The 17,369-nt window shown below is 39.4% G+C and overlaps 1 protein-coding gene across 1 annotated transcript in view; it reads left to right on the top strand.

The window, feature by feature from the left end:
• Positions 1–17,369, top strand: part of LOC117524952 (protein unc-13 homolog C-like) — a 495,429-nt gene that overhangs the window by 183,420 nt on the left and 294,640 nt on the right. Inside the window, 2 exon segments of the mRNA XM_034186767.1 lie at positions 7,259–7,415; positions 8,036–8,104. Coding sequence (XP_034042658.1) covers positions 7,259–7,415; positions 8,036–8,104 — 226 coding nt within the window.

Below are 17,369 nucleotides of genomic sequence, written 5' to 3'. Positions count from 1 at the left end.
TATAACAGGGACTTAGAAGAGAGAGACCTAATGTTTAATAGACCACATTTAACTGTTTTAGTCTGTGGTGCAGTTGAAGGTGCTATATTATTTTTTCTTTTTGAATTTTTATGCTTAAATAGATTTTTACTGGTTATTGGTGGTCTGGGAGCAGGCACCGTCTCTACGGGGATGGGGTAATGAGGGGATTGCAGGGGGAGAGAAGCTGCAGAGAGGTGTGTAAGACTACAACTCTGCTTCCTGGTCCCAACCCTGCGTAGTCACGGTTTTGAGGATTTAAGAAAATTGATTTCTAGAAATGAGAGCTGCTCCATCCAAAGTGGGATGGATGCCGTCTCTCCCAACAAGACCAGGTTTTCCCCAGAAGCTTTGCCAATTATCTATGAAGCCCACCTCATTTTTTGGACACCACTCAGACAGCCAGCAATTCAAGGAGAACATGCCACTAAACATGTCACTCCCGGTCCGATTGGGGAGGGGACCAGAGAAAACTACAGAGTCCGACATTGTTTTTGCAAAGTTACACACCGATTCAATGTTAATTTTAGTGACCTCCGATTGGCGTAACCGGGTGTCATTACTGCCAACGTGAATTACAATCTTACCAAATTTACGCTTAGCCTTAGCCAGCAGTTTCAAATTTCCTTCAATGTCGCCTGCTCTGGCCCCAGGAAGACAATTGACTATGGTTGCTGGTGTCGCTAACTTCACATTTCTCAAAACAGAGTCACCAATAACCAGAGTTTGATCCTCGGCGGGTGTGTCACCGAGTGGGGAAAAACGGTTAGAAATGTGAACGGGTTGGCGGTGTACATGGGGCTTCTGTTTAGGGCTACGCTTCCTCCTCACAGTCACCCAGTCGGCCTGCTTTCCCGGCTGCTCGGGATCTGCTGGAAGGGAACTAACGGTGGCTAAGCTACCTTGGTCCGCACCGACTACAGGGACCTGGCTAGCTGTAGAATTTTCCACGGTGCGGAGCCGAGTCTCCAGTTCGCCCAGCCTGGCCTCCAAAGCTACGAATAAGCTACACTTATTACAAGTACCATTACTGCTAAAGGAGGCCGAGGAATAACTAAACATTTCACACCCAGAGCAGAAAAGTGCGGGAGAGACAGGAGAAGCTGCCATGCTAAATCGGCTAAGAGCTAGTAGCTGCACTAAGCTAGCGGATTCCTAAAAACACACAAAGTGAATAATGTGTAAATAATTTAGAGGTGATTCAGAAGAGGGAGTGCTTTAGTTAAGGCACGTGAAGATTACACTGTGAAACAAATCGTTATGTAGTTATCTAGATCAATCTAACTGCGCAGATTAAACAGCTAACAGATACAGCAAAACACCGCTGTGCTCCGGAAGAGGAATGGATACAATACCGCAGTGAGAGCCAACCACCAATTTTATGATCTGACGGTCTGTTTCAACCTGGGGACAGCCTGCCTATGTGCACACTGTGTGCACTCGCTTGCTGCAGCCCGTCGCCACAGTGATATATGCTTTTATTTTTGTCCACTTGATGACAGCAAACAGACACACGCATCACAGTGGTCAGTTGTTAGTCCATGTCCATCCAACATAGTACTGTCCAGCTGGGATGTCCAGAATGACAGATCTCCATGGCTGCTTCTGTCATAGCCACACCTCCTGTCAGTTCAGCACACACACCAAAGCCACACTCGTGGTGTATTTAGACAATTTTCACTGCGAGTACGACAGTGATTGTCTGCAGTCTGTTGTCGTGCCAAGAGTGCGAATGGCCACACATTTTCGAAGTGCCATGCGAGTGGTGTTAGATTGCACTGATGAACTCATCACATCTGCTCAATGTAATATTAATCAGTGAAATCACCTGCTGGAGTCAGTGGATGCAAAGGAAACCTGCGCCCTCTTAGCCCTTTCTGGAATGTCTTTGGACACCACTGCCTTAAAGGTTTTGACCTTGCTTGTCCTGCAAAGGTATCGTTATTACCAAACATCTCTGTCCATTGACCTCATGACTCAACTTTTCCCAGTCATCTCTCAAGCTTAGTGACCTTGCTGTCAAAATATGAATGCCACTGCTGAAGTAAGTGAATCTCTCAACAAGTTTGACACTTTTGTCATAGATAGACAGACTGTCATAGAAAGCCTTCTTCTTAGTCTTGATCCAGGATAATAATTTCTTGACCATAAGAGTGGTTGTTTTATGATTGCTAACTGCAGAATGAGTGATCCCGAGATTCTCCCTTTGCCAGTTCATCATCCCAGTAAACTATAGGTGTGTTACACCTCATCTCACTACCCAGACAATCACATGATGAATTGGAACATAATGAGTAGCAGCATTCAGTATCTGTTTGCTGTCATTAAATACATTCACAAAAAAAAAACTCCCAGAACAACAGCAGGACTTACAGTTAATTGGACATTGACTGATGAGCTTCAAAGTTTTTTCCTTAAACGAATGGCATTCCATTCCAAAATAAAATCAGAGAAAATTATATTGCTGCCAGGTACTGTCAGATACTTTATTTCCTAAACTGAGTCACAAGTTGGTGCATGGGTAACAATTTTTTTCTTCACAAATGTTAAAGATTTTATTTTATTGCAGTCTGACTGAAACCATTATGAATGCAGTGATTTATACTGGTTTGGTAGAAATGATGCTACAGAAAGAAAATGGGTGATGCTGTACCAAATTAATTTTGAATATTACTCCTGGAGCAAATCAGAGAATTAATTTGTGCTGAGCCAAATGTAGTGGTTGCTGTATCACAAAATATTTATGTGAACTGCTGAGTGACAACCAAGAAGTACTTTAGTTGCAGGCACTTTAAGAGATTCAACATTTTGCTTGTTGCTGTTCATTGAGAATATGCACCAACCATCAGTTCAGCTCAGTTTATGCAGTGCCCAATCATGAAATAAGTCATGTCAAAGTGCTGTTACATTATATGTCTTCTTACTTCCCTTGCTCCACCCACAGCTAGTTAACTTGATGTATTCCACCTATCGAGAGGTGGGAAACAAAAGGTAAACAGCAAACAGAGATTTCTGACATCCGCCAATCCGGATCCAGATCACCTCCAAAATCCAGTGGTGTCTTCCATGCCCTAATATCTATCTGTGGTGCAAATTTGGTGAGAATCCATGAAGTAGTTTTGACTTAATCCTGCTAAAAGACAGACAAATAAATAAATACATGCCACTGATTTTATTACGTCCTTGGCAGACTTAATAACTGATTGTGAGAAAAGCAGGTACACATATGCAGGGCAGGTTCACTGGTTAAGTGATTAGAAACACACACTCACACACACACACACACACACACACACACACTCATCTTCAACCGCTTAGTCCAATCAAGGGTCGCGGGGATCAATCATAGAGCGCGAGGCAGGGTACACCCAGTGTCAGGAACTCGGGGTGATGTGGCACCAAAGGTTGTGGGACCCAAATGCAAAACCTCACAGACAATGGAATTGAAATTGAAAGGCTTTATCGGTCAAAAAATGAGCTTGGATTCGGTACACAGTTAGGCAGTCATGGATGCAGGGGTACAGATAGTCGGCAGGCCAGGGCGTCGTCAAAAAGGCTGGCTCAGGTCTTTAACACAAGCAAAGTACGTGGGCAGCAGCAAGACGAGGTCACAAAACAGAGCTGGGTCAGTACACGGCAAAACAAGGCAGAGCTATGAAAAGGCTGGTACGAGGACTGTGAAAATCAACGAACTGGCGGGGCTTGAGTGAAGACAGAGAGTTTAAATAACCAAAGTGGAAATGAGGAAAGTGAGAACAGGTTTGTTGGAAGAACCAGGAAGAGGGCGTGGCAAACAGAAGAAACAGAAAAGTTCAGGTGGGCGTGACTTAGTGCAAAAATACTGAACAGCAAAAACCAAAAGGTAATTCTGATGAAGAAAAAACAGAAATAACAAAATGCAGAGACAAGTACAATGAGACAGAGATGAAAGAAAACAGAAAAAAACAACTAAACATCATGACATGCAAACAGAAAGAAATGACCCCAAAAACTAGTACATGTTAAATTGGACAGACCAGCCAGAATATAAAAGACTAAGAGAAAACTAGAAAATGGCAAACAAACCCACAGACTACAGAATAACAGATAATGCCTAAAATGACTAAACAGAAGACTAAGTGATAAACTGAAAACAAAAGCAGAGACAAAAGTGAACTTCACAGAAAAGGCCAGACTAAAGCATAATACAATAAATTAAATAAACAGAACAAAACCAAGACTGAAGTGAAAACTAAGGTAACAATTAATGAAAACAATGTGGCAAAACAGCTACTAAGACAAAACTACACAATACATGAATGATGAACAGAAAACAAAACCAATGAAAACATGAACATGGCAGGAATGCAAATACAGATGTACAGAACAAGAAAGCAAAGATCAATGAAAAAGTCATAACAGAAAGCACATCAAGGGCAGGACCATGACACCCAGGACAGGACGCCAGTCTGTCGCAGGGCCACAAACAGACAAACAAACACATTCACATCCACTCGCACACCTATGGACAATGTAAAGATTCCAATCCACCTAACCTGCATGTCTTTGGATGTGGGAGGAAACCGGAGGAAGCCCACGCAAACATGGGGAGAACATGTAAACTCCACACAGAAAGGCCACAGGTGGGAATTGAACCCATGACCTTCTTGCTGTGAGGCAACAGTGCTAACCACTATGCCACCGTGCTGCCCTGATTAGAAACAGTGATAAGGAAAAATGTTTATTATTATTATTATTATTAGTAGTAGTAGTAGTAGTAGTAATAGTATACTACAACAGGAAGAAAACTTCAGCAGACCAGTCTCAGTGGGATGGCTATCTGCTGTGGTTGGTTTATGAAGACAGCTGTGAAGCCAGAAAAAAATATCGACAGAACATGCAACAAACACTCTCTCTCTCTCTCTCTCTCTCATACACACACACTCTCTCTCATACACACACACACACTCTCTCTCACAGGCCGTGTGGCTACAACCCCTGGCAAAAATTATGGAATCACCGGCCTCAGAGGATGTTCATTCAGTTGTTTAATTTTTGTAGAAAAAAAGCAGATCACAGACATGACACAAAACTAAAGTCATTTCAAATGGCATCTTTCTGGCTTTAAGAAACACTATAAGAAATCAAGAAAAAAAGATTGTGGCAGTCAGTAACGGTTACTTTTTTAGACCAAGCAGAGGAAAAAAATATGGAATCACTCAATTCTGAGGAAAAAATTATGGAATCACCCTGTAAATTTTCATCCCCCAAATTAACACCTGCATCAAATCAGATCTGCTCATTGACATTGACCCTATGCCATGACATTGACCCTATGTGTCTTTTTGCAAGGAATGTTTTTGCAGTTTTTGCTCTATGGCAAGATGCATTATCATCTTGAAAAATGATTTCATCATCCCCAAACATCCTTTCAATTGTCCAAAATATCAACATAAACTTGTGCATTTATTGATGATGTGATGACAGCCATCTCCCCAATGCCTTTATCTGACATGCAGCCCCATATCATCAATGACTGTGGAAATTTACATGTTCTCTTCAGGCAGTCATCTTTATAAATCTCATTGGAAAGGCACCAAACAAAAGTTCCAGCATCATCACCTTGCCCAATGCAGATTCGAGATTCATCACTGAATATGACTTTCATCCAGTCATCCACAGTCCACAATTGCTTTTCCTTAGCCCATTGTAACCTTGTTTTTTTCTGTTTAGGTGTTAATGATGCCTTTCGTTTAGCTTTTCTGTATGTAAATCCCATTTCCTTTAGGCGGTTTCTTACAGTTCGGTCACAGACGTTGACTCCAGTTTCCTCCCATTCGTTCCTCATTTGTTTTGTTGTACATTTTTCGATTTTTGAGACATATTGCTTTAAGTTTTCTGTCTTGGCGCTTTGATGTCTTCCTTGGTCTACCAGTATGTTTGCCTTTAACAACCTTCCCATGTTGTTTGTATTTGGTCCAGAGTTTAGACACAGCTGACTGTGAACAACCAACATCTTTTGCAACATTGCGTGATGATTTACTCTCTTTTAAGAGTTTGATAATCCTCTCCTTTGTTTCAATTGACATCTCTCGTGTTGGAGCCATGATTCATGTCAGTCCACTTGGTGCAGCAGCTCTCCAAGGTGTGTTCACTCCTTTTTAGATGCAGACTAACGAGCAGATCTGATATGATGCAGGTGTTAGTTTTGGGGATGAAAATTTACAGGGTGATTCCATAATTTTTTCCTCAGAATTGAGTGATTCCATATTTTTTTCCTCTGCTTGGTCTAAAAAAGTAACCGTTACTGACTGCCACAATCTTTTTTTCTTGATTTCTTATAGTGTTTCTTAAAGCCAGAAAGTTGCCATTTGAAATGACTTTAGTTTTGTGTCATGTCTGTGATCTGCTTTTTTTCTACAAAATTAAACAACTGAATGAACATCCTCCGAGGCCGGTGATTCCATAATTTTTGCCAGGGGTTGTAGTTGACTTGTTAAATACGCCGTTGGAATGGTGGACCCTTGTGGCATTGGTTTGACTATATTTGTGCCACTACTGGCTGTGCTGTAGCTTTTTATGGGTACAGATTTGGAGGGAACAACAAATAAAACAAACAGACAACAAAAAAGGAGGTGTTTGGCCAAACCCATCTGTATTCTGCTGTCTTGACTGGGTTCAAAATGCTGCAGATGCGGGTCGCCACAGAGACATCTTTTTTGCTTCCTTTCGCTTTTCATATTGACCTTCTGCTTCATGTCTCTGTGCCGTGTGCTCCACCAGGTACACATTAGGTACACACCAGGTCACTGTTGGCACCATCACTGTCATGAATTTCAATACTTTTTGGAGGGCTTCTTTGAAACAAGCTGGGGAGCCAAAAATATGAAACTACTGTAGCACATATATGTCCTGCGGGAAAACTCAATTTGTCAGATAACATGCAGGATTAACAGGCCCACAGGGGCAGCGCAAGACAGGCACACTGATAGTTTGAACTAGGGGTTGTGTGACAGGTAAACCATCAAGTAGAGGACAAATCTGGACATTTTCAAAATGAGTCAGGAAAAGTACGGGACTGTCCCTGGAAAAACAGGATTTCAAGTCATCCGATGTAATTATCTCTTAATTCATGTTTTACAAATTATGTCATTACTGTGTCATGTCATTACAAATTATGTGTGTACTGTGAAATGTCAACAACATGGACCTTTATACTCTGACCCTTATAGGATAATACCTGTTTTATTCTTCCCTGCAGGCATTTCTCCTGTTTGTCTGCCAAATACATGTGTCCCGGTGTGCCGGCAGTGATGAGCAACCTGCTCGCTAATATCAATGCCTACTTTGCCCACACTACCACAGCCACCACAACCACTGCCTCAGCGTCAGACCGCTTTGCTGCATCCAACTTTGGGGTAAATACACCTATTTCACCAATTTTTTTCTTGCAGTCTGAAATCTGTACACTGTGTGAACACTATATTGTGATTAAAATGTGTGTTCACAAGAAGAATGATATATTTTGTAAAAGCACTAGGTCAATTAGAGCGGGTGTTTTTCTGATACCTGAAAATTTCACAAATGCAGTTACCTGATTTTTATTACATTTTTGAAAGTCAGAACAAATCTTTTTTTTCCAAGTGGTCCAGTGTGGCTTGTTTGTGTTTTGCACTAAATTGTAAAAATCTCTGTTGTGTAATCCAAGAATTGCTTATTTCAAAAAAGCTTAATGATTGAAACCAACTGCTTGAAGTTTCACTGATTGAAGTATTAATAAGCTAATGTTATAAGGAATCAAACTCAGTAATACTTCCAGACACTTAGATGCATCTGGCAAAATATTTAAGGAATTATATTTTGGGCCAGGAAGAACAAATTAATCACTGTTGAGATTGAAAAGTGGACAGCTACTCAGAGTTGTACCTTTTGTTGTGCACAGTGATGTGCGTGTGGTGACACTGAAAAAGTTCTTATGGTTGATTGAAATTGAATTTGAAATTGAAATTGAAATCTTATGGTTTTCTCTTCCTGACAGAGGGAAAAATTTGTTAAATTACTGGACCAACTGCACAACTCGCTAAGGATTGACCTCTCCAAATACCGGGTATGTACGAAGCTTTTGTTTGTACCATTTATATTTGTGACTCATGTTAACATGAAATACAGATCTCTTTCACACTTGTAGTTAAATATTTGTGATCCTCATTTTACATACTGCAGTTAAGGGAAAGGAAAAAGAAAATGGTTTGATAAATTTTAAGTGTAAAATATATATCTAGATTATTTTGCAGATGACTCTTCCACAGATGTCAACTCACATTACAGTAACCACATAACATGGTAACTGTGATTTAGTGGGTGCGGACACTTAACTAGGTTTCATTATCTGTGTGTAAACATAGTAGTAAAGCTAATAAAGAGTATGTGGAGTTAAAGGAACTGAAATTCTATTGGGAAATACAGTCTCTGTTAAAGTATCAATAGATAGTGAGATTGTGAGTAACATGTCTGACCAATCAAAAAGCCCTAACAGCTTAGTGGGTTGTTTAGAGTGTGAGTACTTTGTATTTTAAAGCTTTTAATGCACCTTAAACACAGTTAAAACATCGGGCACTGTGTCTAATGTCCATCCTTGGGGAGTCCAGAGGGAATTGGTGGAGAGTTGTCTATATAGTCTGTTTCTGAGTAACGAGTGATGGAAAGAATAATATAATGACACCTTCCGCACACAGTAAAGAAGTGAAATAAGGCATTATATTTTTTTAATTTAGTGAGCAATGTGTAATATATAACTTTTTTGAATAACAATCCCAACACCTTATTAACCCCGCAGTGAATGCCATGGAGCACCTATCTGTGTTTGTATGAGCTATGTGAGGGCCCGGTCACACAGCACGCGGCGATAGCTGAACGAAGGAAAAAATCACAAATCATCGAGAAAAGGTAGACAAATGATCCTGCACTTCTTCCATCACCAAAAAGCCTGCGAATCAAAAGCGCAAAAAGGAACGAAACAAAACCGGCACTAACAAAAGAAAAACTAAGTGAACGCTGACCTTGACGCATTAAACAAAATCAAAATGAAACATTCATGATGACGTGACTTGACAGCGGGTATGAGACCGAGAGCAGCCAGCAGTGTCCTCATGTTCAGCACCTGCAGGTGTGGGATCTGGTTGTCTTGACAACAGGTTTGTCTTCACAACAACAACGTGTGTGCACACGCAGGCCAGCCACAAATGGCTGGAAAGCACGTAAATCGTTAAAGTAGTCGATAAAATGTAATTCTTACCGCTATTGTTTCTGTATGACGATGTTGCTTTTCGTTCCACACTTGGACAAGTCATCAGCAATACAAGGATGTTACGTGCAGCTCGTCGGAACTTTAGTTATTGATCCGTTCAGATACTGTCAACGTTTGTGCAAGACGTTGGACTTGGGAGACTGGGCGAAGTTGGTCGACAGTCAAACAAAAGGCTGAATTTACAGAAACTACGCAAACAATGAGGAACCGTCAAGACAGAAAGCAAAACGAAATATGGACGAATTGATGTTGTCGTCGGGATTCGTTCACATTTTTCAACAGTTTGAAAATTCTGACGAAGCGCCAGCTGCAGGTACGAAGCTGGATGACGGTTAAACAATGCCGCAAAAGTCAATTATTTCCAGATTTCTTGTTTCATTTTGGCTTCGGTGTCCTTCATTAGTTCCGTGTGACCGGGGCTTAATACATTTTAGTTTGGTGGTTGTGTTGTATTCTAAATCTAAGTTCTCATAAGTTTGTCTTAAAATCTGACCCAGTTGGTCGTACAAACTATAATAAAAAACCAACAAAGGTGCTGCAAAGATCTGCCAGGAGACAAGAAAGGCAGCGAAGCTTGATAAAACAATTTCCTCATTTGCATCTGCACTGAATTATGGGATTATGCCAGCAACATCTAAAGCCTGGCTTTCTGATTTAAGACCAGTGGTTCAGCACTTGAAAATATGATGTAATTATGATGTGTCATTTTATTATTTATCAGTGGCCGAATATGCTGAGTTCAGTCTTAACAAAGGCAAATAAAATGTGAGTTTGTATTGACTCTTTCATAATTGCACTGATGTAAATCCTTCCTGACAGTCGAGTATAGATTTGTATTTCACGGATGGTTTGGATCTTTTGTTCTTCACACTCTCACATACAAACGGAAGATGATGAGAACAAAGCATCTCTGTGCTTAGAAGTGAGTAGTGATTCTTTAGTGTTGTGATACAGTGAAGTGCACCAACAACTCATACTCTTAGACTCAACCAGAAACCTTTCATCTTGTCTCATCATATTAAGCTTGAGGGCCTTGATGTTCCCTGACATACAGTGCATTCACAGAGGTTCACTTTTTCCACATTTTATTATGTTACAGCTTCATTCCAAAATGGATGAAATTTGTTTTTTTGTTTTTTTTTTTCTTAAAATTCTCCACACAGTACCCCATAATGACGATATGTGATTTTTTTTTTTTTTAGATTTTTGCAAATTTATTAAAAATAAAAAAACTAAGAAATCAATTATTATGTGAGATTGCTCCCCGCCCTTTCTGTGTGGAATTTGCATGTTCTCCCCGTGTTTGCGTAGTTTTCCTCTGGGCACTCCGGTTTCCTCCCACTGTCAAAAGCATGCTTATTTATGAATGTGCATGAATGATGTGGTGGTCAGAGGAGCCGTAGGCATAGAATGGCAGCCACACATCCATCATTCTGCCTCAGGGCAGCTGTGGCTGCACTAGTAGCTTACCACCACCAGTGTGTGAATGTGTGAGTGAATGAATAGTAATGCAACTACAAGGACTTTGGGTATCTCAGCAATAAGGTGCTCTATAAATCTAAGTCATTATTATTATCATTATTATTATTTTTATTATCATAATTATTATATGGAGGCCAGTATTGCAGAGAGCATCTCAGCTTCAAACCTGGCCACTCTGGCCGACCTATCAGCCAGTGGTATGGAAACGCAATTGAAGCGAGCGTCTTCTGTCGGTGCTTGTTTCATGTGTCCAGCCCCAAGACATGATGGGCATAAATTATGGCCATCCTCCAGGCTCAGAGGGGCCAAACAGCTACTGCACTCGTGCAGCAACTTGGTTGACACTATTCTGTGTGTGTAGGAAGAGAGAAACATTCACGCCACAGCAGCCAAAGTCAACACAGTGTGTTCCGGCTATGGTGCGGGAACACTCACAACATACAGCTCAATTCAAACAATGCAGCGGTCTGTGGACTAATACAAAAGCATTAATATGCCAGTGGTCTGTTCTGGCTATAGCTGCTGTATAAACAGAGCGGGAAACACTCGCAACAGCAGTCCAATTACAAAAGCTCCGGTCAGGTCAGAAGAGGACAAAAGTGAGATTTGTGAACCGGAAAACTGTCATGTGGCTTTATTTCAGTCCCTGCAATGTTTTTTTTAAAGTTTATTTCATTTTTAATCTGTTTGTATTTTTCATGTGTTGTTTTCCAGCCATAGAAAGTCCAGTGAATGGTGCGAATTACACTGGTCATCACGATTTTTCTTGCATGAACGTTTTTATGGATTTTGGGTAATTTGGGGGGTGCTGGTGTTTCTGTCCTAAATCAGTTCTCAAAGATCATGCAAGATTTTTTTTTTTGACCAGTGTTGTCCAATGATGTCATCTTTATGCTGATTCAGTTGACACTGCCCGCTTGAATGACAGAGATATATGTGTGCACTAGGGTTATGACTACAAAACGTTTTTCAAAACTTTAATTTTCCTGATGTTGCATTTGATGAACATTTACCCATAGTTCACTTTTTTGAAGTTTATTTCATTGGATCATCCCACACCTAGCACCACATCACTTTTAAAAAATACGAGTTTACACAATACTATTTAAAAGAACGTAACAAGAAAAGAATTAAGAAGTATCAAGAAATAACAAGAAAATATATACAAATAAAATATATACAAAAAAATATATACAAAATTTTGTCTGCAATTTGATGGTAAGAAAATTGACAATAAGGAGTACCAAGTTGTGTGCTTGAAAAATGACAGAACATTATAACTTGGCATTTTGGCAAGTGACAGTGGAACTGCTGCAGACATTCAACCCCTGGCAAAAATTATAGAATCACTGGCCTCGGAGGATGTTCATTTAGTCGTTTAATTTTGTAGAAAAAAAGCAGATTACAGACATGACACAAAACTAAAGTCATTTCAAATGGCAACTTTCTGGCTTTAAGAAACACTATAAGAAATTAGGAAAAAAATTGTGGCAGCCAGTAATGGTTACGTTTTTAGACCAAGCAGAGGGAAAAAATATGGAATCACTCAATTCTGAGGAAAAAATTATGGAATCATGAAAAACAAAAGAACGCTCAAACACATCACTAGTATTTTGTTGCACCACCTCTGGCTTTTATAACAGCTTGCAGTCTCTGAGTCATGGACTTAATGAGTGACAAACAGTACTCTTCATCAATCTGGCTCCAACTTTCTCTGATTGCTGTTGCCAGATCAGCTTTGCAGGTTGGAGCCTTGTCATGGACCATTTTCTTCAACTTCCACCAATGATTTTCAATTGGATTAAGATCCGGACTATTTGCAGGCCATGACATTGACCCTATATGTCTTTTTGCAAGGAATGTTTTCACAGTTTTTGCTCTATGGCAAGATGCATTATCATCTTGAAAAATGATTTCATCATCCCCAAACATCCTTCCAATTGATGGGATAAGAAAAGTGTCCAAAATATAAATGTAAACTTGTGCATTTATTGATGATGTAATGACAGCCATCTCCCCAGTGCCTTTACCTGACATGCAGCCCCATATCATCAATGACGGTGGAAATTTACATGTTCTCTTCAGGCAGTCATCTTTATAAATCTCATTGGAACAGCACCAAACAAAAGTTCCATCATCATCACCTTGCCCAATGCAGATTCGAGATTCATCACTGAATATGACTTTCATCCAGTTATCCACAGTCCACGATTGCTTTTCCTTAGCCCATTGTAACCTTGTTTTTTTCTGTTTAGGTGTTAATGATGGCTTTCGTTTAGCTTTTCTGAATGTAAATCCCATGTCCTTTAGGCGGTTTCTTACAGTTCGGTCACAGACGTTGACTCCAGTTTCCTCCCATTCGTTCCTCATTTGTTTTGTTGTGCATTTTCGATTTTTGGGACATATTGCTTTAAGTTTTCTGTCTTGACACTTTGATGTCTTCCTTGGTCTACCAGTATGTTTGCCTTTAACAACCTTCCCATGTTGTTTGTATTTGGTCCAGAGTTTAGACACAACTGACTGTGAACAACCAACATCTTTTGCAACATTGCGTGATGATTTACCCTCTTTTAAGAGTTTGATAATGCTCTCCTTTGTTTCAATTGACATCTCTCGTGTTGGAATTCGGGTTGTATGTATGTCTGGTCATGCCTGATGTGACAGCAGGACGGGTTGAGCTGTAACTCAGAGATGCTGAAGAAGCTGATTGTTTCAACTGGCGTGTTCTTTGTGAAGTAGCTGCTGTGAGAAGCCTCATGTCATTACAGAAAGACACTGAAAGAAGGTCCTACTGCCTGCTGAAAAAAGGAAGAGAAATAAGGATGAGAGAAACAGACTGGATGGAATGACAAAGAATGTACTTAGAAATAGACACCTGAAGGAGTTATTGACTTCTGTGGCTGTGATTGGAAAACAGCGTGGTGCCACTTTTGTCTTTTGCCACACTAGTTATATAGCTTCATTGTGGAATGGAAGAAAACAGTTTTCCAAAGAAGACATGAAATAACAGTTTACAGAAAGATAGATCGATTTGTAATTAAGAGATATGGAACAACACAGATATATAAAGTAGATACAAAGCAGATTTTGTTCCTGTTTTTAAATTAATACATCATGGAAGAAAACATCGAAAGTGCTGCTTCATTTGTGTTTGTATGGCATACAGTAATAAAAACAGAGCATTTAGACCATGGGTTAAAGTTCTCCGTCACCACGACGGATGTGGTGCCATGCGTGTTTTGGGGCCGAAATATGATAGTCTCACGAACAAAGCAACATCTCGTAAAACAAACTAGGGCTGCAACTAACGATTATTTTAGTAATCGATTAATTTTACAGATTAAATTTGAATACTCCAGTTTTGAGTTTCTCAGTGCACATGCGTTTTCAAAACTGGTGACAGTGTTACTTTGTGCACAGCAGAACAACGTTGTCAGTTGCTTTAGGCCCTAATTTTGTATTTTATTGACTGTACAGCCAGAAACACAGCACCCATTTGGTGCATTCACTGGATTAGAACAAATCAAAATACTACAGAAGACAAAGAATTTTTACTTGACAGTTTGAATTGAGTTTGCTTTGTTTCAGAGAGCTTCATACTCATTAAAATTCACCAGAATATACAAAATTTGACTTGCTCTTTTTAAAAAATTCTGGGGGAGATCCCCCAGACCCACATAGTTTGAAGGGAGTTTTCTTTGTTTCAGGTGGCTTCATACCCATTAAAATTCACCAGAATATACAAAATTTGACTTGCTCTTTGAAAACATTTCTGGGGGAACACCCCCAGACCCCCATAATCAATACTGTGCTTTTACTTAACAGTTTGAAGTGAGTTTTCTTTGTTTCAGAGGGCTTCATACCCATTAAAATTCACCAGAATATACAAAATTTGACTTGCTCTTTTTAAAAAATTCTGGGGGAGATCCCCCAGACCCACATAGTTTGAAGGGAGTTTTCTTTGTTTCAGATGGCTTCATACCCATTAAAATTCACCAGAATATACAAAATTTGACTTGCTCTTTGAAAAAATTTCTGGGGGAGATCCCCCAGACCCCCATAATCGATACTGTGCTTTTACGTAACAGTTTGAAGTGTTTTCTCTTTGTTTCAGAGGGCTTCATACCCATTAAAATTCACCAGAATATACAAAATTTGACTTGCTCTTTTAAAAAATTTCTGGGGGAGATCCGCAGGACCCCCATAATCAATACTGTGCTTTTACTTAACAGTTTCAAGTGAGTTTTCTTTGTTTCACAGAATATACAAAATTTGACTTGCTCTTTTAAAAAAATTTCTGGGGGAGATCCCCCAGACCCCCATAATCAATACTGTGCTTTTACCTAACAGTTTGAAGTGAGTTTTCTTTGTTTCAGAGGGCTACATACCCATTAAAATTCACCAGAATATACAAAATTTGCCTTGCTCTTTTACAAATTTTGGGGGCGATCCCCCAGACCCCCCATAATCAATAGTGTGTTTTTACTTCACAGATTGAAGTGACTTTTATTTGTTGCAGTGGGCTTAATATTCATTAATATTCACCAGAATATACAAAATTTGACTTGCTCTTTTAAAAAAATTCTGGGGGAGATCCCCTAGACCCTCATAGTTTGAAGTGAGTTTTCTTTGTTTCAGAGGGCTTCATACCCATTAAAATTCACCAGAATATACAAAATTGGACTTGCTCTTTTTAAAATATTCTGGGGGAGATCCCCCCGACCCCCATAGTTTGAATTGAGTTTGCTTTGTTTCAGAGAGCTTCATACTCATTAAAATTCACCAGAATATACAAAATTTGACTTGCTCTTTTAAAAAATTTCTGGGGGAGCACCCCCAGACTCCCCATAATCAATAGTGTGTTTTTACTTCACAGATTGAAGTGACTTTTATTTGTTTCAGTGGGCTTAATACTCATTCAAATTCACCAGAATATACAAAATTTGACTTGCTCTTTTAAAAAAATTCTGGGGGAGATCCCCTAGACCCCCATAGTTTGAAGTGAGTTTTCTTTGTTGCAGAAAGCTTCATACCCATCAAAATTCACCAGAATATACAAAATTTGACTTGCTCTTTTTAAAAAATTCTGGGGGAGATCCCCCAGACCCCCATAGTTTGAATTAAGTTTGCTTTGTTTCAGATGGCTTCATACCCATTAAAATTCACCAGAATATACAAAATTTGACTTGCTCTTTTTAAAAAATTCTGGGAGAGATCCCCCAGACACCCATAGCTTGAAGTGAGTTTTCTTTGTTTCAGATGGCTTCATATCCATTAAAATTCACCAGAATATACAAAATTTGACTTGTTCTTTTAAAAAGTTTCTGGGGGAGATCCCCTAGACCCCCATAGTCAATACTGTGTTTTTACTTAACAGTTTGAAGTGAGTTTTCTTTGTTTCAGAGGGCTTCATACCCATTCAAATTCACCACAATATACAAAATTTGACTTGCTCTTTTAAAAAAATTCTGGGGGAGATCCCCTAGACCCCCATAGTTTGACGTGAGTTTTCTTTGTTTCAGAGGGCTTCATACCCTTTAAAATTCACCAGAATATACAAAATTTGCCTTGCTCTTTTAAAAAATTCTGGGGGAGCACCCCCAGACCCCCCATAATCAATCATGTGTTTTTACTTCACAGATTGAAGTGACTTTTATTTGTTTCAGTGGGCTTAATACTCATTAACATTCACCAGAATATACAAAATTTGACTTGCTCGTTTAAAGGATTTCTGCGGGAGATCCCCCAGACCCCCATAATCAATACTGTGCTTTTACTTAACAGTTTGAAGTGAGTTTTCTTTGTTTCAGAGGGCTTCATACACATTAAAATTCACCAGAATATACAAAATTTGACTTGCTCTTTTAAAAAATTTCTGGGGGAGATCCCACAGGCCCCCATAGTTTGAAGTGAGTTTTCTTTCTTTCAGAGGGCTTCATACCCATTAAAATTCACCAGAATATACAAAATTTGACTTGCTCTTTTAAAAAAGATTCTGGGGAGAACCCCCAGTCCCCCCATAATCAGTACTGTGTTTTTACTTCACAGATTGAAGTGAGTTTTATTTGTTTCAGAGGGCTTCATACCTGTTAAAATTACACAAAATTTATACACAAAATTTGACTTGGTCTTTAAAAAAATGTTCTGGGGGAGCACCACCCTTTTATGTAAGTTTTAAGTTTTCCATTCTTTTTATGCTTTGTCTCTCTCTCTCCTTAGAGGCTATGTAGAATAGATTTGTATACTGTATAATGTTTATTGTATTTATTGAGGAAAAAACAGTGTGTGCCTCCACTACACCACATTTTAGGGAATTGCTGGCATTGATTTTTGCCAGGAAAATTTCAGTCAGATGAAAATTTGTTGCTTTAACCCATGATTTAGACAATGTTCTGATATGGCATGGCAACCAGCTTGGATTTTGCTATTTATTGTCTTCATGCAAAAAAAAAGAGCTTTGCTTGATATCTTAATATTCTTTTATTATATAGAAAATAATGGCTGTGCAACATTTGGTGCTTTTACCATGTAACACACAATCATAGTGATATTTTACACATATTTACCCCACTATCCATAGGAC

Source organism: Thalassophryne amazonica, chromosome 2 (assembly GCF_902500255.1).
Source record: "Thalassophryne amazonica chromosome 2, fThaAma1.1, whole genome shotgun sequence".
Classification (NCBI taxonomy): domain Eukaryota; kingdom Metazoa; phylum Chordata; class Actinopteri; order Batrachoidiformes; family Batrachoididae; genus Thalassophryne; species Thalassophryne amazonica.
The sequence above is the reverse complement of the archived record's forward strand: the minus strand, read 5'-3'. Positions and strand labels throughout refer to the sequence as shown.